This window comes from Peromyscus leucopus, chromosome 10, assembly GCF_004664715.2.
Source record: "Peromyscus leucopus breed LL Stock chromosome 10, UCI_PerLeu_2.1, whole genome shotgun sequence".
Classification (NCBI taxonomy): Eukaryota; Metazoa; Chordata; class Mammalia; order Rodentia; family Cricetidae; genus Peromyscus; species Peromyscus leucopus.
This window is the reverse complement of record NC_051071.1, coordinates 61,548,602-61,571,844: the sequence shown is the minus strand read 5'-3', so window position 1 is coordinate 61,571,844 and position 23,243 is coordinate 61,548,602. Positions and strand designations below refer to the sequence as shown.

At 46.1% G+C, this 23,243-nt stretch overlaps 1 protein-coding gene across 2 annotated transcripts in view; it reads left to right on the top strand.

The window, feature by feature from the left end:
- Lnx1 (ligand of numb-protein X 1) overlaps positions 1-23,243 on the top strand; it is a 109,919-nt gene that overhangs the window by 18,754 nt on the left and 67,922 nt on the right. The window contains exon 1 of one of the 2 annotated variants that reach the window (XM_028858601.2): positions 6,720-7,093. The exons of the other annotated variant lie outside the window; for it this stretch is intronic. Coding sequence (XP_028714434.1) covers positions 7,002-7,093 — 92 coding nt within the window. The 5' untranslated portion in view covers positions 6,720-7,001. Of the gene's footprint in view, positions 1-6,719; positions 7,094-23,243 lie in introns of those variants that run through there. 2 annotated transcript variants of the gene reach the window in all.

Here is a 23,243-nt window from a genome sequence, read left to right as displayed (position 1 = left end):
TTTGTCTTAACACATCCCAATCACTGTCCGTCATTAAAGGAAGCTGAGGCAGGAATTTGAGGCAGGAACTGGAGCAAAGGCCATGGAGGAACACTGTTTACTGGCGTATTCCCTGGCTTTCTCAGTGTTCTTTCTTATAGCATCCAGGAACAAGGTTGACACCATGCACAGTGGGCTGGGTACCCTCCTGCATCAGTCCTTAATCAAGAAAATGTCCCACAGATTTGTGTACTGGCAATCTGATGGAGGCATTTCTCAACTGAGGGTCCCTTCCCAGGACTGTCGCTTGTGTCAAGCTGACATAAAAATTACCCAGGACACCCTCTGAGTGACTGTTTCTGTTTCTCTTTTGGCCAAGGTACACACAATGGTGGCAGAAATGAGATGCGCTTCTTGCTGCTGGTGACTGGCACCCCCTGATCCCCCACCTGCTTCTCAGTTTGGTCCTTTTCACTGTTGTGTGCCTGGGCATTCCTGTGTGGGTGGCCTCACTGGTGACTCTGGGCCTGTTACCCATGAGGCACTCTTCTCAGCACACTTAAGGTGCTTAATCAACGGTGAACAATAATACCACAATTATTTTTGTAAGAGGAAATCTGCAGGCTTGTATTTATCTTGGTTCCTGTCACAGCCAGGGCAAGAGGCAGGTGCATGTTATTTTTTTTTTAAAGGTCACATACCTTAGATCATGAATCTGTGGCTTTGTCTTGTGAGACATAAGTAGATTCTCTAACATGAAAGTTTTTATCATACTAGGGCCTAAGTTTAGTGCTTAGCACATGTTTACCATGTTGGTTATGACACTGGACTCAAGATGCCCAGCCAGAAGTTTTTAATATAGGTTTGCAGTACATGCTGGTTTCAGACATGGAGACCCACCTCTGTAGTTTCCCAAAAGAAGGTGTGGTAAAAGGAGACTGTGGGAGGGAACCTCTTGGTGACCATTGCTGATAATTTTGGTCAGGTGTCAGAGGCATTGTGGAGAGGAAAGTAAACCCAAGCTCAAAGATAAGGTAAGTTCTGGTCCAACTATGCCAAGACCAGGGGACACACTACATAGGGAATATAGAAGACCTAAGGAGAGAGGGTCCTGGCGGAAATCCCTCTGCCCATGTGCCAATGTCCTGTCCTGCCATCTTTTCTTCTATTTAGGATGTGTTGGTTCCCTGTTGCTGCTATAACAGTGATCACAAGCTTTCTGACTTCACACAACACAAATTTATTATCTCAGAGTTCTCTGGAGGGTTAGAAATCCAATATGGGTGTCACCGACCAACATCATGGGGTTTCCGGGTTAGATTCCTTCGGGCTGCAGGGAAGGCTGTCACATCTTACCCTTGTCAGCTTTTAGATGCTTCCTTCCTGGGGGTGGCCAACCAGTGATAAAGGGATAGCATCACTGGAGTAGACTGTGGCAACCTGTGGGGCTACAGGGAAGAGAATCCATACTTAGCTGCCCCAACAGAACTTTCATTCATCCCCTGCCCACGCTACCCCGTGACCAGAACTTCTCAAGGAAGCTGAGAGGGAAGTGTTGGCAATCACACAATTGGTAATGATTTTCACTTGGGAAAGAGCTGTGAGGGAGGAACCCCAGACTGACAGAAATTCAGTCACCTCTTCAGGCTGTGGCTCTCTGGGGAGGAAACCCCCACCTCAAGGAAGCGTGGGCCTCAACACCTGCACTTGCACCTCTTCCTCCACACTAGAGCTGCCTAAGTAGGTTGACACCAGCATTTCCCAAAATACACATTAGTCATCAAGTGCTTAATATATACACAGATGCCCTCCATTGCCAGCCCTAGCATTTGTGGGCAAAGACTAAGAATTTGGAACTAACCCTGGACTTGCCTTCTGATCCTTCATAGGCCATGGCCATTACTGGTCAGTAAACCACCTTTTCCTTCCCTTAGAAGGAACTTTAAGAAGACCCAATAGTGCTGGGCAGTGGTGGCGCACACCTTTAATACCAGCACTCAGGAAGCAGAGCCAGGTGGATCTCTGTGAGTTCAAGGCCAGCCTGGTCTACAGAGTGAGATCCAGGACAGGCACCAAAACTACACAGAGAAACCCTGTCTCGGAAAAAAAAAAAAAAATCAAAACAAAAAGATGACCCAATAGCTCTTGCTTTAGGTGTCTGTTGAGCTAGGAAGACTCAGATGACCAGGAGATAAGTGTCCTTTGGCATGAGGCCTCAAGGATTATGACTAATGGTTGGGACCATTGTCCTGTGGATATGCTGGGGAGAGCTTTTGTGAAGACATTTTGCTCTTTTTTTTTTTTTTCTCATTTTTTGAGACAAGGTCTCATGTGGAATAAATTGGCCTGGACTGCTATATGTAGCTGAAGGATGACTTTGAATTCTTGATCCTCCTGCCTCCATCTCCTGAGTGTTGGGACCTCAGACCTACAGCACCACATGATACAGTTTAGTTTTGCTTTTGGTTTTTGATTTTTCAAGACAGGGTTTCTCTCTATACCCCCAGTGGTGCCAGAACTTGTCTACAGACCAGGCTGGTCTCAAACTCAGAGATCTGTCTGCTTCCCTCCCAAATGCTAGAATAAAAGGCATGCATCACCACTGCCTGGCTACAATTTAGCGTTTTTTGATCATTCTGTATTGTCACTTTATTTGGTAGATACACATATAAACAATTTTTTTTAACTTGACAAAAATTGCTGTGCTGGGAATGCAACTTACTTGGGTAGAGTGCTTGACTACCACACACAAAGCCTTGGGGTTGATCCCCAACACCACATAAAACAGTGTAGTGGTGTACACCCATTATCCCAGAAATTGAGTGGTCGAGGCAGGATCAGGAGTTCAAGGTCATTCTTAACTATATAGGGAGTTCAAGGTTAGCATAGGCTACCTAATACCCTGTCTCCAAGAATACATTTATGGTGTATAGCATCATCCTTTAAATATTGATGCATTGTGGAGTGGATTAATTAAGGTATTTAACATGCATTACTCATACCAAGTTTTTGGTGCTGAAAACTTACAAAATCTGTTGAAAACTGATAATATCAGAGAGGAGGGCTCGTTGACTTTTTCCTCTTATTTCACTGAATTTCACCTCCTTAACAGATGGTAGCCTTGCGTCTGGGGTACAGCTGCATCACATCTGTAAACAGACGCCATGATCTCTGGGATCCTGGCCATGTACACACAGTGACCTTCAGAGCCTGAGCTGGGGGAAGCTTTGGTAACACATGCAAGATGAACTGTGACTGTGAGCTAGTGGCCGATCCTTGACACTTGCCTCAGATTAGAGCACTCTGGGGGTGTTGGGAGCCAGGGACCCAGTGTGTGGAATCTGCTCGGGTGCTGTTGACTTTTGCCCTCTTATTTACATGCCTTTAGATTATGTCACATGTCTGCTCAAAGAGGTCCCAGTAGGGGGCCGGGCTGGTTGAGTTGGATGGCAGCCTTCCCAACCAAGATATGATCCCAGGAGATATCATGGTGCTGCTGCAAAAGGCTTGACTGGAAAGTCTCTCTCCTTACCTGTGCCATTGGGAGAGCGTGAGCGGACACCAGCTGGCTACCCTCTGGCCTCTGATCAAGACAGTCAACACCTCGTCTTCACTTTGCGACAACCTCTTCCACATGCACGACATTTATCAAGGGCCATAATGGTCTAAGTCCCAGTGAAAGAGACCGAGTTCTGCTTCTGAGGAAATGACCTCAGAAGGGTAAAGGAGAGAAGCGGCAAAACATCCCCTCTGAGTCGCTTCCTAGGCAAGGCAGCCCACCCTCTGCCTCTCATCCTCTGGACATTTGGGTTGTGAGTCTGTAGCGGCTGAGCTGTCTCTCCAGCTGGTTTCTCCTACTCTTTAAAAGTGGTAGATAATAGAACTGGCCCTCCCTAGGGACCTGCTGGCAAGGAGAAAGAGATCATTGTTCAGTGTTTTGAAAGAAGCTGGAATGAAAACATGGTCGAATTGGCTTCAGCTGGTTCCCGGGGAGGAGTGTCTTGATTAAGTCTGGCCAGTGTCCTAGGAGTACCTTCTTCAAAGGTCTACCCTGGGCCCTCTGTTGACCTTGACTGCTGCCAGGGGCCCTTTTCTGTTGCTTTCGGTGCAGTCCAGGCTTAGCTGGCTGTCCACAGTCTAGGCAGGATTTCACTGCAGGGAGAAAGGAAGCCCGGGCATCACTTTGAAACCTGTAAGCATGTTACTAGTCAGTGTGTGTGTGTGTGTGTGTGTGTGTGTGTGTGTGTGTGTGTGTGTGTTTTACTGGTCGTTTCAGGTCGTCTGGACATACACACTGGCACCTATTCCTACAGTAACTTGATTTGATTGGATTGGATTGGGTTTTGTTCTCTTGAGGCAGGCTCTCACCATGTAACTCCGGCTGTCCTGGAACTCACTTATCTTAGGCCAGGCTGGCCTTGACTTCGAAGAGATCCACCTGCCTCTCCTTCGCTGGTTCTGGGATTAAAGTTATACGCCACAATGCCAGGCCTTATTGTGACTTCCTAACCCTGAATTCAGTTTGGTCCTCACCTCACCTCTGTTTAGCAAAGAGGAAAGAAATAAGATAGGGAGAGACGATGGTGGATATCTGAGGTGGCCTTGCCCGGCATAGAGAGGACAGCCAGCAAAGCACCAGGACAAGGACTAGGGTTAGGGCTGTTTACTATCACGGAAGCTGTAGAACAATGCGTGGTTATTCCAAGTGAGGGCTTTTATCCCCCAGGGACTTATACTAATTAGGATTACAGCTGGTAGGCCAGAGGACATCACGTGGTATAGGATTAAGGGGCTGGACGTTTTCTCTTTCTCATGGAACACAAAGTCTCAGGTAGCAAGGCCAGGGCCGGGATGACGTCACCCTGATGCCATCAGGGATCCAGGCTTCCTTCTGGTTTTCAGTTTAGAGGCCACCCTCACGCTTGACACTGTGTGCTCCCAAAATGGCCATTCACCACAGTATCACATAGACGTTTCAGGCAGGAAGGGAGCCGAGCCTGTTTCCTTTGAAGAACTTTCTGGAATGTCTCCACCTGTGAGTTTTGCTTATACCTTGTTGGCCTGAATTGTGATCCAGGACCACTCATCGGCAGGAGGGGCTGAGTGCATTACTGCCATGAACAAACCTGGGTTCTGTTAGAAGAGCAGACCTCTGGTGGGCAGCCAGAGAGCAGCCTCCATGGTGACATGGGAACAACAGGAAGGATCCCTTCATTTTTGTGTTGCAGTCTCATTCATTCATTCATTCATTTTATCATACTGAAATGCAAGGAAGACAAATGGATGGGCACCATTCGTGCGTTAGGGTTTATACTCTAGGGTCTGCACCTCTCAGAAGAACTTGTCCCAGAACTTGCTAAACCCACATTCAGGAAAAGGAGGCATATCATCTTCCCCAGTATAAGAGGGCAGAAAAGATGAGACAAGGATTAAAGAGCCACCAGTCAGGCTCAGTCACTATTACTAATAGTCATTAGTAACGACTCACTGGTGTAGACATAATTTTGTCCCAGCTTCTTAACAATACTCTGAGTTAAATGCTGTTATTTTCTTACAGGGGAGGAAACAGAAGTTCAGAGAGGGTAAGCAGCATGCCTGGTACACCCAGCATGAGGCAGAGCTAGGATTCAAATTGCAAGCTTGTCACCTCAGCACGAATACCAAACCTGACTTCCTCTTTACGGCTGTTCATTAGCTCTGACTCACTCCTGCATACCGGCCTTCCCTGCCAGAGAGTTCAAGTTTGGGCCTCAACAAAATTGGCAATGACTGTAAAGAAAGGCTTTGTCAGGATTGCATGTGTCTGAGCTAGACCACGCAAGTTCAGTGTGCACGCAATGCCTGGCTGTGTTTAAGCTCTCAGACCTGCCTCGCCTCCACGCCCGGCTCCGATGTCAAACTCTGTTACTAAAACTTTGTTACTACGCGGCTGATTACAGTACCTCTCCCTCTGTAGACACTCCTGTACTCCTCTCCTCTTACTCACAGGTGTTCAGTCTGCTAATCCCGAATGTACCTGTCCCTTTCAGCCATTTCTCTCAAGACTTAGACTTTGAGTTGATGAGATGGACACAATCTTCTTGAATATGGAGTCTTGGGAGCATCTTGGCCATCCAGAGCTCAAGCACATAATCCTTATCCAACTTGAAGCTGAAAGAAATAATAGAGTCAGGTTCCATGAGAAACCACATATACTAACTTTATTTCTGTAACTGAGACTCAGACAGTGCAACTAAATGCCAGCACGTAGTTCAGAGAGGAGTGACAGTGACTCTCTTCACCACAGCCAGCCAGAGACCCTGTTTACACAGCACTGCTGTCTATTTGGGGCTCATTAGTATTTTCAAAGAAAACAGCCTGGTCTCCTAGAAAGAACCCGTCTTCAAAAATTGACCAGCACAGCATCCCTGTGGTCCCCTGTGTCAGGATAGTAAAGGGTAAAGTGTCACAAATTCATATTCTGAAAGTGCATCCATGCTCAGGAGGGGTGGTTCCGCTTTCGGCACCTCCTGTGAGGCGGCATCATAAAGCCCAGAGACTCCAGGCTTGGCTCTAGAGATGCTAATTTCTGAGTTTCTCTCTGCACCAGGCAGCAGTCTGGGTTTTGATTATTCACTCATTTACACTTGGAGTTGAATGTGCCAATGCCTGTGCCCTCTTCCAACACGGCTTCACTCGCAGCCTGGCTGCTCCTAGCCAGTGATGTAAATGTACCAGCTGCTTCCCAGGAGCCAGTCCGAATCCTGCAGGAGGGGCCTGTCCCTCTCCCAGGCATCAGCCTGCTGCCTCCAGCCTAAGCCCTCTTGCCAACCATGGTGGGTCTCTCCGATCTCCCATCACGTTATTGGAGATGCCCAGAGCTAATCCTCTTACTGGCTCATGAATTATAGCGTGCCTTAATCTACAGACTCCAAGACAGATGCACTATCATTTTCTGATTGTGGGACATGAACAGATTTGCTTAAAGGGGCGGCACTGGGCTGACTGAGGTGGTCAGGAGGAAGGCAGCAGCTGCTCAGAAAATGAAGGCGCTTTTGCTTCTGGTTCTGCCCTGGCTGAGTCCTGCTAACTACATTGACAATGTGGGCAACCTGCACTTCCTGTACTCGGAACTGTGAGTCCTTTCTCTGCGCCTGCATCTGTCCCTTCCCCTCCCGACCCCGTGTGTGTGTGTGTGTGTGTGTGTGTGTGTGTGTGTGTGTGTGTGTGGTGGATGGAGGTGGCTTCTGAGTCACTTTCTCAGCCGGTCTATTCTGTTTCCGGCAGTAATTCTGCATATATTGCATGTGTTTTAATAAAATGCCCTGTGGCGGTTAGGCAGCATGCTTAGTACTCTGTGACTTAACAGAAAAACGTCATCATCTTAATGGTTCTGCCGCTTCCCCAACAAGGCATCCCCCCAATTCTGTGAGCATGTGTGTGTGTTCAGCCTTTTCTTGATAAATTGACTTCTTTCCCTTTCCATAAATAGAACTGAGAGAGCAATTAAGATCAGGGCTTGCACGCAGAGATGTGCATCTTGTATAGGGATTTTTAATGACTAACACAGTCCCTTTATTGACACCATCAGAGCCAATACCTAGAGACAGATGTAGTGTCTGTAAAGAGAAAAGATAAACTTATGCATTAAAAGTATAATTTTATTTGTATTTTTGATAATTTTTAAATATATGGAAATAAAGAACCATGTCACTGATGTCCATAATCATGTACATCAATCTCAAGATTAATATTTTAGCAAACTCCAGGCCATCCAAGGCTATGTAACTATATAGCAAGACTGCCTCTCAAAAAATACATACATACATATATAAAGATATATATACATACACATACATACATGTATATCTTTAAAATTGTCTTGAGTAAATGTAGCTGTCATAAAACTTCACCCTCAAGTAATTTATAGTATACTTCTAAAACATAAATATATTTTCCTACATGCCTAGTGTCTATTTCATGAGAGGAAATGACCTAGGTCTCTAACTTTGAGTATTTTTCTGGCTCCTTTGTTGAAAGGGCTGCAGGCTAGTGTGGGTGGTTTCTATCAGTCACAGAAGATGCGTTGCTCAGCCAACAATATTTACAAAACGCCTCCTTGCAAACCAGACAAGAAGCTACAGCAAGGATGATTTTTCTTTCAGGGATGGGATTTTTCTGTGTAAACCAGGCTGGTCCGGAACTCTCATTCTCCTGCCTCAGTTCCCTGAGTGCTGGGATGACAGGTATGCTCTACCAGGGCTAGGAGAGAAAGCAAGGAATCTAAATTGGGGTTCGTAGAGCTCTGGTTAGAAAAACTTACCAGGTCTTCCTTCGGTTGTGACTCCACTCAAGAATGTGTGGAGACAGACAGTACTGCTTTTGTGCTTAGTAGGACTAACCAGTTTGTCAAAGACAGTAGCTACTCAGTAAATGCTTGACAAATAGAGGAAGACACTTGAAGGCAAGGTATTCATTTTAGAGATGCTGCGTTTCAGGAGTGCCTGGTCTACCTAACTGAAACGTGGCCCTAGTGCACCGGAGATCAGAAAACTTAAGAGAAAGAGTTTGGCCTCAACTTGAATTGTGGGAGCCCCTGGGGAGATTATGCCATCGAAAAAGCCTTCCTTGGAAAAACACACAGTGGGAGAGCTCACTGGGATTGTGCGAAGTCTCCTTCCCCTCTCCCAGCAGTGGTTGAGGTTGGGGTGTCCAGAATGCAGGACCACAGCATCCTTTCTGCCTACCCCAGCCACCTGTATCCTTGTCAGTCACTGTATGAGTGTTCCATGGAGGCTGCAACAAATGCCCACAAACTGGGTATCTAGCTACCTATTCTTTTGGTGTTTTGGAGTCCAGATACTAGAAATTGGGGTGTGAGTCCACATCCACTTTGACGTAGTGGGAAATCCTTCCCTGCACTCCTCAGGGTCTGCTCTAAGCCACCCTTTCACTGTGGCTTTGTAACAAGCTCCAGTTTGTCTCTGTCTGCATGTGACCTTCCAAATTCTGTTTTGTCTCTTTCCCTCCTCCTCCTCTTCTTTTCCTGCAGCTCTGGGTACCTAACCTAGGACCTTGAACATGCTAGGAAGCCACGGAACAGCATCCCAGCTCCTCCTCTTGTGAGGATATTGTCACTGTGTTTAGGCCTAGTTGGATAGTCCAGCGTGATCATATCGTGAGACCCTTAGCCTAATTTAATTTCAGTCCTAAATAAGGTCACATTCACACACAATGCGTGGAGTTATCTTTGGGGGGCTACCGGTACTCTGGCCTACTTTAGATGCTATGGAAGAGCCCCTCCATTTAGTTACCTTCAGTCTTATAGCCTTGTTGAAGGAAGGATTTTCATTTTAGCTTATCAGTTTTTGTCCTGTAAGTATCTGGCTCAGAGTCAAAGTCTCTCTTGGATTATCTGAGTGGACACAAGGAGGTCACTCTGAAGCTCTTCAGAAAGTGTGGTGCCATAGAATCTCCAGGACAGCATTTCTAAACCCATTGGTCAGGACTTGTTAACCATCTCCAGTTACTGAGGAGGTGAAAACTGTCCATTTCTGGTTCCCAGAGAACTTTGGGGTGTAAGCTGGACCCTGAAGTAGGTAGGAATTAGGCATGACGAGAGGTGGAGAAAACATTTCCAAATATCAAATAGCACTGGTTATTACCAAAACTTTAGCAATTTAATTTCAAACCATGCACGGGACTTCTCAGCTAGTTTAATCCCCTGAGCAAAGGCAGCAGGAAGTGAGTCTGTGTCCTTAAGGTGAAGAACTTCATCTCCTATCTACCCTGGTCACCAGGACCTCAGAGACAGAACCATGGGGATTTCCCGGCTCCCCAACCCAGGCTCTGTCACATTGATGAAGCTTGCTTTAGGTCCCCAGTACTCCCAGATGCAGAGTCTCCCTTGAGTTCCCTACCTACTGGCACCAAGTTCCACCCACTGGGGACTGATCTGGGACACTGGAGCTAATCAGTAAATGATTCAAAATTGGGCACAGGACTGCCCCAACTCACATGCCTACAGGAACCTGTTAGGAAATGTTCAAAATAGAAGTCACTTAGGTAAAAGGCAAAGTCCATGGTGAGGTCTATGGCCAATTATAGAATCTATGTGAAGTAGTTGTGTGTGTGTGTGTGTGTGTGTGTGTGTGTGTGTACATATACACGACACATATAATATAGTATATAATTCATTATGTGCATAATACCTAATGGCATTCAAATTTAATTTAAAACTAATTTAATCCCACCCAGAAGATGGCTTATGCATGCTCAGTTTGGCCTCAGGGACCAAGAGTTTCTTGCTGGCAGCTCTGTTCCTCTTGAAACACAACCGTTGTCTTTTGTTGCCTTGGTCGTGGGTTCTAATCTGCAATTGGAGGCAGGGAGTCCAGGGCGGTCCCGGAGGCTGCACCGTGGAAACAAGTGCTTCGTGCTGGGGGCCGTATGGTGGTGGGAGAACTCGTGCTTGACATACAGAGGGCCTGGGCTCTGTCCTGGGCCCCACACACTCACATTCGTACACACAACAGTGCCAAGGTGAAAGCTGCTCTCTGAACTTCCTAGACCCCAAAGGGAACACAGGCAAGGACCTCACCCGTGGGCTGTGGAGAAGGGGCACACAGGATGTGTCCATGAGGGTCTGAAGGACAGGTGGGTTCTCAGGACCACCCAGCCTGCTTTTTAAAGTTTGTGATGCTTAGGCCTTAACTCAACCCTAGGAAAATTAACCTCTTTTGGGGAGGAGCCATCATTTTCTTCCTTGAACTATCCAGATAACTCACGTGGACCACCATTTCCCATTTCCGTAGGGAACAAGCCTTCCGGGGTGACTCTGTGGCATGGTTATTAAAGAGCCCTTTGCTCCAGCTGGGAGCCACCATCCCCTGACTTCTCTGATGGCCGCCACCTCTGTGCCTTGTGTGTCTATGTCCCTTCTCTGGGTATCACTGAGGACTTAGAGTTGCACTCCCCACATAGTAGTGCGTGCTTAGGAGGGGTGAGGAGATGCTGGAGAAGGTCCACACGCCCAGCTTCTGCAAAGCTGAGCCCCGAAGGCTTAAGGTAAACTGAATGGGGTTGTTTCCCATCTTGGCCCGCTTTGTGATTGAGGGAAGCTGTGATAACAAAGGCATTCTGAGCTTGCTCACGATAATCCCAGCCAAGCTTCCCTCAGAGGGTCCAGAACACAGCTCTGCCCTTGGAGAACTGCGGTATAGTCATCACCTGTTCAGTGACCCACTATGGCATTCACAGCATTTCTTTTCATTTAGACTACATACTTAGTTCAGCAAAAACCCCAGGGAAAAGCATTGGTGTTTGGAGTACAGCATGCGTCTCATCGCCCGCGGCGGACCTTTAGGAACATGTACTGAGAACTGGAAGGCTTTGTGTTTCCTCCACCTTCAAAGTTCCTAGTCCTTATCAGCTTTGGGGGTGCTCCTTGCTGCCACTTTCAGGGGGCTGTTGTGACCTGCTGGTGCCGGTGGGGCAGACTGAGCGAGCTGTGAGCAGGCATGCAGTGCAAGTATGCCGAGGCTTTGCTTTTTAGAGTTCACTGTCTGTCCACTGTAGGGAGTTCTCAAAGGGCGGCTCGGCATGGTGACTAGAAGAACCCATGTCCATGGGATTAATGTGACTCTGTGACTTCTCAGGAAGGCAGGAAGTACTGTCGCTCTCTAACTTGATAAACAGTTTGGATTTGTGAGTGGAGTCACTGTTCATAGTAGCCACTCCAGGATCTGGAGAGAGAAACTACATTCTAATCCCTTGGTCCCTATGAGACAGTCATCTGCATGGACGTGGCCTGTTCCCACCAGAGTTGTGTACTAGAGAAGTTAAGATGAGTGATTCTAAATGTGCAACTTGAATCATCCCGGGCTGTGGAGGGCCAAGGCCTTCTGGAGAAACTGCCAAGAACAGCAGGCGGGATGGGAGTGCTGTGTGCATTTTGCAAGCCGGGTCCAGTCCACAAGTCAAGGGCACAGGGACACAGATCACCCACCAAGTGTCCTAGGACCAAGGACACTAAACACCCACCACCTCCTGAGAAGATCCTTCGCAAAGCATCTGCCAAGCACACCTGTGACGAATCACCCTGACTTTCTGCACCAGAGGCTTGGCTTTGGAGCTTGTCAATCAAGTCTAGTTGGGCCTTCTGGGCTTGGAAGTGAGAGGTCGGCTTGCCTTAGCTGTGTCTGTCACTCACTAGGTGGTCTGGCTGCTTGCTTTCCCTTTTCTAGGTCAAGGTCTTACAACAGTCATCCCAGTGTTTCTTTTTCCTCCCTTGTTGACCTTGGCTGTTGGTCTGTGGACTATAGAAAGCCGGGGGCATCTTCTATGGAGCCTCCGGGGGACCAGAGATCCACACAGGTGTGTCTAGATTACTGCCTTTGGATTCTTCTAGGAGGAAGAGAAGGGACGAAAGGAATGACGTCAGCACCCATTTCTCTCTCATTGTCACTCTGTCTGTTAACGACACCCAACACACCTGAAGGCCACACTGCCTGGCTCAGCTTGATGGATTCACCAGCCAATGTTGTTCAAACTGACTCTCCAAGAATTTGTTTGTTTTTCAGTGATCTTGAAAGGAAAAAAAAAGTCTCTGGACTCTGGATTTTTCTTGCTATATGTTTTGAGCAGCTGAGGCCAAGTTTTGATAGGACTCCAAAGGAAGGAGATAACATTTACAGATAAAATGGGCTGAGGTGGAGAAGCCATATCCCAACACCAGGTGAAGCTCGATTTCAAGATTTTGTTTGGGTTCAATGAATGTCTTCAAAGCATTTCAGTCGGGGTCGGAGGGGGGTGGATAGGGCACCAAGGAAGGCCTCATACATCAGGCAAGTGCTCTCCCACTGTGTTCTGTGCTCAGCCTTCAGTACATGCTTTCCCATTTCCCCTTAAGTTTTAGACTTGTGTATTTGGAAGGAAATTGAAGCTGTATGTTCCTGATCCATTTATACTAGGCTTACTGAGTGCTTCTTTGTAATGATTCTTTGATGTTCACGGAGCATGGTGACCTTGTTCCATGGTTTTGTTTTTTGTTTTTTTCTCCTTGATAGTCCACAAGTTCTCTTTTGGCAACAGTGCAGCAATTCTGTTTCCTAACTCTTCACTGATATAAAACGCTCTTCCTTGGAAAAACCTCTACTCCATGCAAACCCGGCAGTTTGGAGAGTCTACTCAAGGGTTGACCAGTTGTGTTTATTTTCCTAGTTGTGTGACTCTGTCAGGCAAAGTTAGGATTTTTTTAATAGTCGTATTAGTTCAGGTTTAGTTCATTGACTTTCATCTTCGTTTTAACTTGCTACGGTGGAAAATTTTGGACAACAAAAGGGGAGAGGAGAATAGAGACCTTCTGGGTCTCTTCCATCCGTCATTAGCAGTTCCCAGTCCGTGGTCAGGTTTCTTTCATCTGCATGCCCTTGAACTGTTTGAAAGCAAATCTTAGACATGACTACCATTTTTAATCTGTAAATATCTCAGCATTTCATCTCTAAAAGGTGGTTTTGTTTAGTTTGGCTTCTTCCTTTTTTATTGTTGCTGGTTTTACTTAAGAAAGGATATCACTATATAACCCAGGCTGACCATGAACTTGGGGTCCTCCTGCCTCAACTACCCGAGCTCTTGGGTTGTGACCATGTGCCACCACTCCCAAGAAAAGAAATTCTTAAGAAATGTGACAATAACATGAGTATCACAACAAGACAAGCAACCAGTTCCTTAACATCAAATAACCAGTCAGGTCCAATCACCTCTACCTTTCATTATCTGTCTTCTGACAGTTTGGTTGTAACTTGTTACCATATTCAGTTGTCTTCCTCCTCTCCCTCCCCTTCCTCTTCCTCTACTTCCTCTTCCTCCACTTCCTCTTCCTCCTCTTCCTCCTCCTCCTCTTTCTCCTCTTTTTCCTCCTCTTCCTTATTCTCATTCATGCTGCATTGGTAGAAGAGTGTTGTTAAAGTAAATTTGGAGAAACATACCTTTGACAAGGTACAAATGCTAGACTAACATAGATTGTAACTTACTATCCAAGTAGAATAAGTCTCCCAGAAAGACCCAAAGCCTTGCATGCTAAAGTCCTTAGGAATTTATTTGCCATTTTATCTAAGTTCAGTTTTTTGGTGACAAATCACCCAACATTTGGAGGAATCTAAAAGAGCACAAAGAGGGAAATATCTTTCCCCCAGAATAATAGTTTCCCATGGTTTTTAAATCATGGGCTTATATCAATAAAGAATATATTCATATATTCATATACCTGTCATGTATAGTTATTTCTATACAGAGCTATGGACATATGCATATATTTCCATATACACTATCATAAATATATCTATGTAACTCGTAATCTGTATCATCTGTACATAGTTTATAGGTATTGTCATACTATAGGTATCTATAAATTTTGCACATGTCTACTACTATATTAATAAATACCTGATGGAACATGGGCAAAACCATTTTAAAAAGCAAAGAAGTTGCTGGAGTTTTATGGCAGCCTCCCCTTACCCTGCTCCGGGTTTCTTGCACTTTGGCGACTGACTGCTCCTTGAGACATGAGCTCTCTGGACTCCTTGGCATAAGAACACAACATTCTCAAAGTTAACAGAGGACAGTTTCTCCCTGACAATCTGGGGTGGGTCTTGGAAGGAACAGGCAGGAAATGGCCCGATTTTGCAGGCCAAATAAAACTTGAGGCCAGAGCAGCAGACATCCTTTTTTTCTTAGTCATCGTCCTTTCTATAAAAAGGAAAGGGACTGTCCTTCTCGGTGGCCTCTCTCCCAAGGAGCCCTCTTTTTGCCCACACTGCTTCCATGACATCCCGAGTGGCTCAAGCCTTAAGACTGCTAAGGCCAGCTAGGGTTCTTTGAGGGATGCACATGTACCAGGAACCCTGGGCCCTGCTCAACCCCATAGTAACCCTGCTTCGGTGCGGGTAACTTTCCTCCTGACTGAGCTGCTTGTTCTCTTGCCTGTCTTGGGAGTGGCAGGCGTGGTGGTCCCTTCCAGCCCATTTCTCCTGTATCACCTCTTGCACGCTCTCCTGAGGCTCTGGGCACCCTTCCTAAGCCTCTCCCTTCCCTAAATCACTCTACCCAAAACAATGAGAAAGGAAGAAGCCAGGACTTCATGAAGGAGAGGAGCCCTCTTGTCAGCCCAACACTCTAACTAAGTGGTCCTCCTGAGAAGAGGGAGGCGACATGGCCTGGTGAGTGGCTGCCAGGGCTACTCTGGAGTCAAGCTGGCTGACTCCTTACACAGGGCAGTTTGGGGGCTAGTTCCTCAGCCCCACTGAGCTTTCTTCACACAAAAAGGAAGGTAAGAACACCTACCTCACAGGTGGTTGTGAGCACTGGATAAAATATGAAGTATTTAATACAACGCCTGTATAGAAGAAGCCCTTATGTTGTAGATTTTGCTAATAATGGCAAGAACATACAGCCCCCAACCTATTTTAGTATCTCTGAAACAGACTGCATACAAAGAAATGTGGTCCCGCTTTTCTTGGTGACTGAAATAACAGAACATCCCCCAATAGACGGAGTCTTTGATGTGAGGAAATTTGGATCACAGCTTGTCTCCAGTGAGCATGGGTAAACAGAGCAGAGGGATCGGTGACATGGCTCCTCTTCGCCTGCTTCACCGGAGAGGCAAGTGACTTCTGAGGTGGGGTGGCGGTCATCTGGGAGTGAAGTCTCGGGAGAGGCCTGAGCTGTTTGTCAGCAAAGGGCCACACTTGTCTGGCTCCTGCCTCAGCAATGGGTCCTGGACCACACCTGCTGCCTTCCTCCTCAGGAGTCACTCCTCAGCTATTTGGCTCCCTTCTTGTTGTTCCCTCGACACCACAGCACCTACTTCCTCTTCCCTCTCCATCTCCCCCTTCCTCAATTAGAAGATGACGACTCAACCCTGCACATTCCTTGGCTGGTGGAGTCTGGTGATACCTGCTGCCTAGCACTGTAGCTGCTTAGAGCCTCAGGAGGTCATCAAGGGACTCCAATGACTTGTTCTGTAAATGGAGAAACTGAGGCATCATAGTTTACCCAAATGACTCAGTCCTCTCGGTTACAGGCTGTGTGACCCTGAATAAGTCATGACATTTGGCTACATACAATATATTCGTTATTGTACGACATGCCCTCAGGAGCAGTAAAACTAGTTGTTAGCAGTTTTGGCGAACAGCTTTGGGTGACATAATACCATAGGTGTGACACTCGTGACCTTGCACATCACCCATGAGGAACTGAGTGTCCTCTGATGGAGTCTGACTTCCTGGGCATGCTCAGAAAATGGCATCATGGGACTTCCCCGTTCCATTTTGTATAAGTGCAACCTGGGGCCATGTGATGGTAATAAAGCTGTAGATTTGAATGCAGCATTCCAAGATCTTTCTTTCTGGGATTCTAAAGATTTCATATACAGAGGTCTGCAGCAAGCTACAAACTGCAAAAAAAAAAATGTGGCCTCTTTGGTGGTGTAGCCACTGCCGAAGTAGCCATGTTCCTGAAAACAAACTCCCATCCATGCTCCCGTAAACAGCCCTGATGAAATTCACCAGGTCATACACATGCGCACGCTCGCACACACATACAGAGACATACATACATACATACACACACACACACACACACACATACACACACAAAGACACACAGAGAAACATGAAAGGAGTGGACTACTTTGGAAGAGGAAGGAGATTAGCAAGGCTGAGAAGGGGGACAAGAGAGGGTGACTAATAAGGGTGGGGATTATGATCAAATTACATTATAGGTGTGTATGGAAACGTCCTAGTGAAACCCATTTTTTAAAAAATATAATTACTACATGCTAATCCAAAGCATTTTGAAAAAGCAAAGAAGAAAATGTGGCCTCTGAAGCCACTTAGACCTGAGTTCAAACACTGATCGGGCACTTAATAACCACGTGACCTTCAGCAGATTACCGGGCCTCGGGTCCCTTCACGTCAGGACTCAGACACAGCATACATGAGGCACTTGGGGACCCGCAGCCTGCAAGTGTGCTATAAACGTTAGTGGCCTCAGCTGACCTGGGCAACAGATGCACAAAGCTTTTCAGCACCGGAGCACAGAGATGGAGTGGGGTTCAGGAAGCCCCGGCAGGCCAGCCTGCAGGCCCCAGAGCAGTGGGGTTATTTTTTTTCACTGCCCCGCCCATTGTTGCCATGACAATAGCATTGGTGGCACATGTCTTCAAGTTACTCCTGGCCTGTAAGTCACACTAGTTCAAGTCGGATTGAAAGATGAAGATGGCTTCTGAGGGAGGGATTTCTAGATTAAGTTTTCCTGGGTAGAGGACTTAGGTAGTTTTTTGGGGGTGGGGGGTCTGTCAAAGTGATGCTGAAGATAGGGCTTTCATAGCTGATGTAGTCAAGAGAGCAGCTTCATAATGCTCTGCCAGCGGTGGTGGCAGGGACAGGGACCTAGCTCCACGCTGTCATTTGCAATGGCCTAAGGAGTTTTCCTCCCATTGAGGAATGTGCACTGAGGTCAAGCCAGATCCTTGACTTTACAGCACGAAGAAATTTCAGGATTCGGCATGAATGAAGCCAAGGTAAAGTTTGCTATAGGGAATTTTTAATGTGGGTTTAAGCAGCACGGGTTAATAGAGAGGCTCTTGGGGAACAAGACATGCCCACGCGTGGGTATGTGCTTGTCATGAGACAGTCACCCTTCATTGCTTTTACAATTGTCACATATGTGGTATTTTGCGTTCTGAAGTTATTATCGTCAAAGTGCCACTGTGAAATTTAAACAAAATCACAAAGTGGCTTCAGGGTATATGGGACAGGATTATTGTGTGTGTGCACGCGCGCGCGCGCATGTATCCTCTGACCGCAGGGGTACCACAGATTAGGGGATCTTCACTGTTAGGCAGTCTTATTTGTGAAGTTTCCAGAAAACCAGAGGGAGAAAAACAAAGCCACAGTCAGGCCATATATGCTCAGGGCCCAAGCCTGGTTTTCTTCTATTTTAATATTACTATTTGAAAACAACTCTGCAGGAAATTAATATTCGCCTCTATGTGCTAGGATTCTTGATTCTCAGCTAGCAAAAGCCTTCAACCCGACTCCAGAATGAGAGGATCCTTCCTCTTTCTACATTCTTCCATAATCTCCCATGTCTTTTATCTTGCCTCAGTCCCAAAGACATTTGTTAAAGTGGTCAGCCACAAATAATTTTGGTTTTATGAGCTAAATTAAAGGGGATCGACCTCTATTGAGCGTGCTCTGGAACAGTCCTTCCTTCGCTCTCAGAAGATGACTCCACAGTTTTTGTGGCAAGAACATCTGGTGGGAAGAGTTATGAGGACCTAAGTTCAAGTCCCAGTGCCCCAGGTGAGAAGCCAGGCATCCTGGCACTTACTTTTATAATCTGGTTCTGGGAAGGTATAGGGCAGGAGGACCCCTGGGACTTCTGTGGGCAGCCAGTCTAGCCTAATCGATTAGTGCCAGGTCCCAGGGAGAGACCCTGTTTTCAAAAAATGAGATAAATGGTTCCCGGGGAATGACACTTGAGGTCTCCACGTTCATGTGCACTTACACACACACACACACACACACACACACACACACACACACACGAATGAATAAATCTGGTAACCATCAGCAGGGTAGAAGTCTGTCTTCCCTGTGACATAAACCCTGATGGGAGCTTTGCAGTGACATTGGGGAATTCTAGAATGATCTCTTAAACTGAAGTCGGGCATACCAGGATCTGCCATGTTTTAGGTGTATGTCCTTGGACAATGGCCACAACTTCCATGAGTTGTGATGACTAGTGAGGCTTGTGAGGACTGAGGCAATGGCATGCTGCCCCACCTGCACAGGGGCATCATCCAGTGACGCTGTTTATGTTCCCACCTTTACTGATGTACAAGCCAGCTGCTTTATTTCACTCCCTGAGAGCTCTTTTCCTTTAGAGAAGGAAAGCCTGTCAGCGTTGGTATCTTCTGACTGGAGGGTCTTCCCTGAGAGCCCCCCACTTGGTCTCCTCGGGTCCCGCGCCTCGGGGAATCAGAATTCCTCCAGACCTCACAAAAGGATCCTGAACTCGGTGAGAGAGGCCAGTTCCCCGTGCAAGGCCCCTAGACACTCACCATCTGCTTTGGAGCCTTGAGAAATGGTATCTGGGCCTTAAAAATAGGACTGGAGAGGTGATGGAAGCTAAGGAGAACAGTGTGTTCTCCTCGGTCACAAGATGACCGGAAATGTCTTTTTATAAGGCTCTCAATGTCATGTAAAGAAAGTTCAAGGGTGACTGTCCACTTTCCAGGTGGCTTGTTGAAACAGTCATTGTCACACCCACCTCTTTCCTCCCTGGAGAGGTTGGCAGTTAGACTGAGGCTGGGGGCCCCTCAGACTCCAACTTCATTTTCCTTCATACTTTCTAGCATTTGTGATCATTTTACTTTACTTTACTTCTTCCTTCCTTCCTTCCTTCCTTCCTTCCTTCCTTCCTTCCTTCCTTCTTTCTTTCTTTCTTTCTTTCTTTCTTTCTTTCTTTCGTTCTTTCTTTATTTATTTTTTTCTGATTTTTTTTTTTTAGAGACATGATTTATCTGTGTAACACCCCTGGCTGTCCTGGAACTCACTTTGTGGTCCAGGCTGGCCTCAAACTCATAGAAATCCACCTGCCTCTGCCTCCTGAGTGCTAGGACTAAAGGCACCATGCCCAGCATGTTCATTTTCTTTAACATTTGCTAGACAGTCAGCAAAGACAAGGAATGTCTATCAATATCAATTTAAAAATGGGCTTTTGGGGCTGGAGAGATGGCCCAGTGGTTAGGAGCACTGGCTGCTCTTCCAGAGGACCCGGGTTCAATTCCCAGCACCCACATGGCAGCTCACAACTGTCTGTAATGCTAATTCCAAGGGATTTGACACATTCACACCAATGCATATAAAATAAAGTTTAAAAAATGTTTTTTTAAAAAGGTGTAAAAAAATAAATAAAAATGGGCTTTTCTCAGCAAGTGGATGTAAACCAATATTCTGGAAAACAAATCCAACAAGAAGCTTTCTATTGCTTTTCTTATAAATTCTGATCCCCTGTTTGTTGGTTTCTAAGTGTGGTTTCCCAACCTAGGTGTCATTCTTGTAGATGAAGAGTTTACACTTGATTAAAAAGAAAACACTCACTCCTAGGAAGAGTACAATTTAACAATAAGTATTATTAAATACTTGTGAAATGTCAGGCATGCTCTGGGCTCTGGGGATTACGCAGTAGTAAAGAGCTAGTATACAGAACCTCAGGAAAAAGAAACAGGGCAAAGAGAGGAGAGGGGCCTTCCTTAAGAAGGCCTTCAAGAAAAGGGAGTATTGGAGCTGATGCCAGAAGGAAGATTGGGAGGGTCAGAAACATCTAATGTCAAGATGAATGGATGCACAGGCCTTTTGGGCAATTAGATTCCTAAGTCCACATCTGTAAACTATGTACGCATGATGATGCCTGCATCCCACATTCCTGCAAGTAACGGGTAAGAGCTGCCCCTGGGAGGTCCTGAATGTCAGCTCCTGCTACTTCTACTTATTTTCACCTTTGCTGCATTATTCCAGGAGGAGAAGAGAGGGGGATCTTTTTCTACTGGTTTAATATCACTCTGGGTCATGTACTCTAAACATAGATTTTTTAATAGAGCCATGCATGCTAAAGCCCGCCTTCCATCCCATCCCTGCTCGGTGGGAGTTCATGGCTAGCTTCCTTGTCTCCAAATTGTGCTGCTTTCAAGTCCCCCACTCCCACCGCCACCCCCACGCCTGCTCATATCTGTTTCTAGTGAATTCTCTTGACTCACACCCTGTCCATAGGTAGCCAAGTTTGTTTACTTACCCCCCTCCTCTTCCCGTCTCCTGTCTTCGGGGACATTCCCCCACCTGAGTGTCGTCCATAAATTTTATGACACTCTCAGGTCCTCCACCTTTGGTTCATATCAGCATGATGGCAGGTTGTAGAGTATACTCTGAGAAACCACAGAACTAAGCTCAATCCCATGCTTGTGATTCCACCATTTCCATCCAGCTGTGACTCTTTGGACTAATAATGACGGTGAAATCTTTCCTGAGATGCGGCGTAGCTAGCCCAACTCCCTCCCCACCCCTCACAATCTTACCAATACAGAGCATAGTGTTGCGATCTTCAAGACACTCTCGGAGGCATTGGGGGATGGGAGCCAACTAAAATGCAGCTTCTTTCTATTTTTCAACCTTCCTTTAAAATTTTACGTCCCCAATGTTCATCCCTCAACTTTTAACCCAACCATCACATACATCAGTCACTGGGTTTTGTTTTGTTTTGTTTTTTTTCCCTAAACTACCCTTTCCTTTTGCTTGCTTTCTGTATCAATATCACATGTTGTTGGGTTTTTTCCAATTTCTGACATCCCCCCTGAGTGCAAGGTAATTTTTCAGAAATAATTATTCATTTTTACTGCGCCATTGTTCAGTAAGCGTATTAGTCAAATTCCTTCATTCCCCGAGGGCCTGTGTCATCTGGTTCAGCTGATTTATGTGTCTTCATATTTGCCAAATATTCCTTTACCTAGATTTTAGTCCAAACTTATCTACGTGAGTCCATAAATCTCCTGATTCCCCTTACATGTATTTGGGGGGGGGGGTTAATGTTTTTTTTTTTTTTTTCAATATTTGTCCCTTCTGCTTGTAAATTGTTCTTTCAAGCTGCTTGGCCTATTATGTCTGTGACTCAGAATGCACTTACCAGTGTTTCAAGCTGTTCCTAAAGAGCTTGTTTGTCTCAACCCCTGTGATTTCTCTGCAGACCTTCATTGATAGAGGCCATTGTCCTGGCCTCTTGCTCGCCTCTGGTTGGCCAAACTGTCCATTGACCCTGGGGGCTTCTGCCACGTGACTGGAGAGGGGCCTGCTTTTTGCACATGATTATAAACACTTCAAAACTGGAATGAAGCAAGAAACATGAACCATAAACTTCTTTTGCAAAGAAAGAGCAGTGGAATTTGCTAATCAGATCTGCTTCATAGAAACTACCAAGTCTCTCGAAGCAAAGAACTTTCCACCATACAAATAGTTTGGCACTAATATTTACCCTTCCTCGGAGAAGTAATTTTATTCAACCCAGCCTTGCCAAGTCAGTACGATTTTAGAGAGCACTTGGCTGCACTTGACCCAGTTGCTAATGGTGTACTAACTTGTTCGATGCCTCCACCTGCCCACAAGGGAATCCTGAAACCATAGCCTATGGTCTTGCCATTTATTTTTAGACTCCGATGCTCTTATTTCACTCAAGACAAATGTTTGACCCTGACACATGAGGACACTCCGATCTGTGGCCACCCTGCGCCGGTGACCCCTCCCAGCTTTCTAACTCCAGTCCTTAACAGGCTGCTTTCACAAGGTGGTGTGGGCCCCGGCTCTGTGGTGCTCAGATGAGAGTTCTTTGTCATTTGTTGTTAGCAAGAACAGAGTATTTGGGATATCACTTTACTTTATTCAAATCGCCTTTGATTTGCCAGTAACACCCTGAGTAAAAATGCTTGGAGCAAAGGAAAGTACTAAAGGTCTGCTTTTAACTCCAGGGCCAAGGTAGCTTGTGCAGTGGTGTCCCATGCAGGGGCAGTATAAATAAACAATTCCAGTCAGTCACGAAGAAGAGTAGCCTTGCTATGCTGGGCATCCTGGCTGATTGTAAGAAGCCATGGACCCTGTCTGGAAGCATGATTTAAAGGTCCTCCTTGATTGGGAGGGTTTTGATGCCAATGGTTCTGGTATAGAGATTTTATATATTCGCGCGCGCGCGTGCGCGCGCGCGTGTGTGTGTGTGTGTGTGTGTGTGTGTGTGTGTGTGTGTATGAGTGCACGCACACACATGGAATAGATAGGAACAGGGATTAAACTCCAGCTAGAACTGAATCACTTTCTGGAAATGAAAAAAAATACTCCTAGGATTGTGTTTCTGTAACTAAAGAAATTCCAGAGTTCTAAAATCTTAATTTTCAAAGTCTTAAAAATAATATACATAAATAAATCACTTGAAGACTTTTAGCGAACATCTGAGCCATTCATCAGCCCATAGGTAATTCAGTAAACAAATACCTCTACTAGTAACTCTACCGTTCTTTTCACTGAAAGAGGCTCAAACAACTTCCATGCTTGTCAAGACTGTATAGGACTGGAAGGCTAGGAAACTGTCTTCTGGGGAGGGGTCATGTGGACGCTTGTGCCTAGTTCAGATCACACAACCTCAGGCATCTGGTGGCTTCACTTGGCAGGATGTGTGTGGGA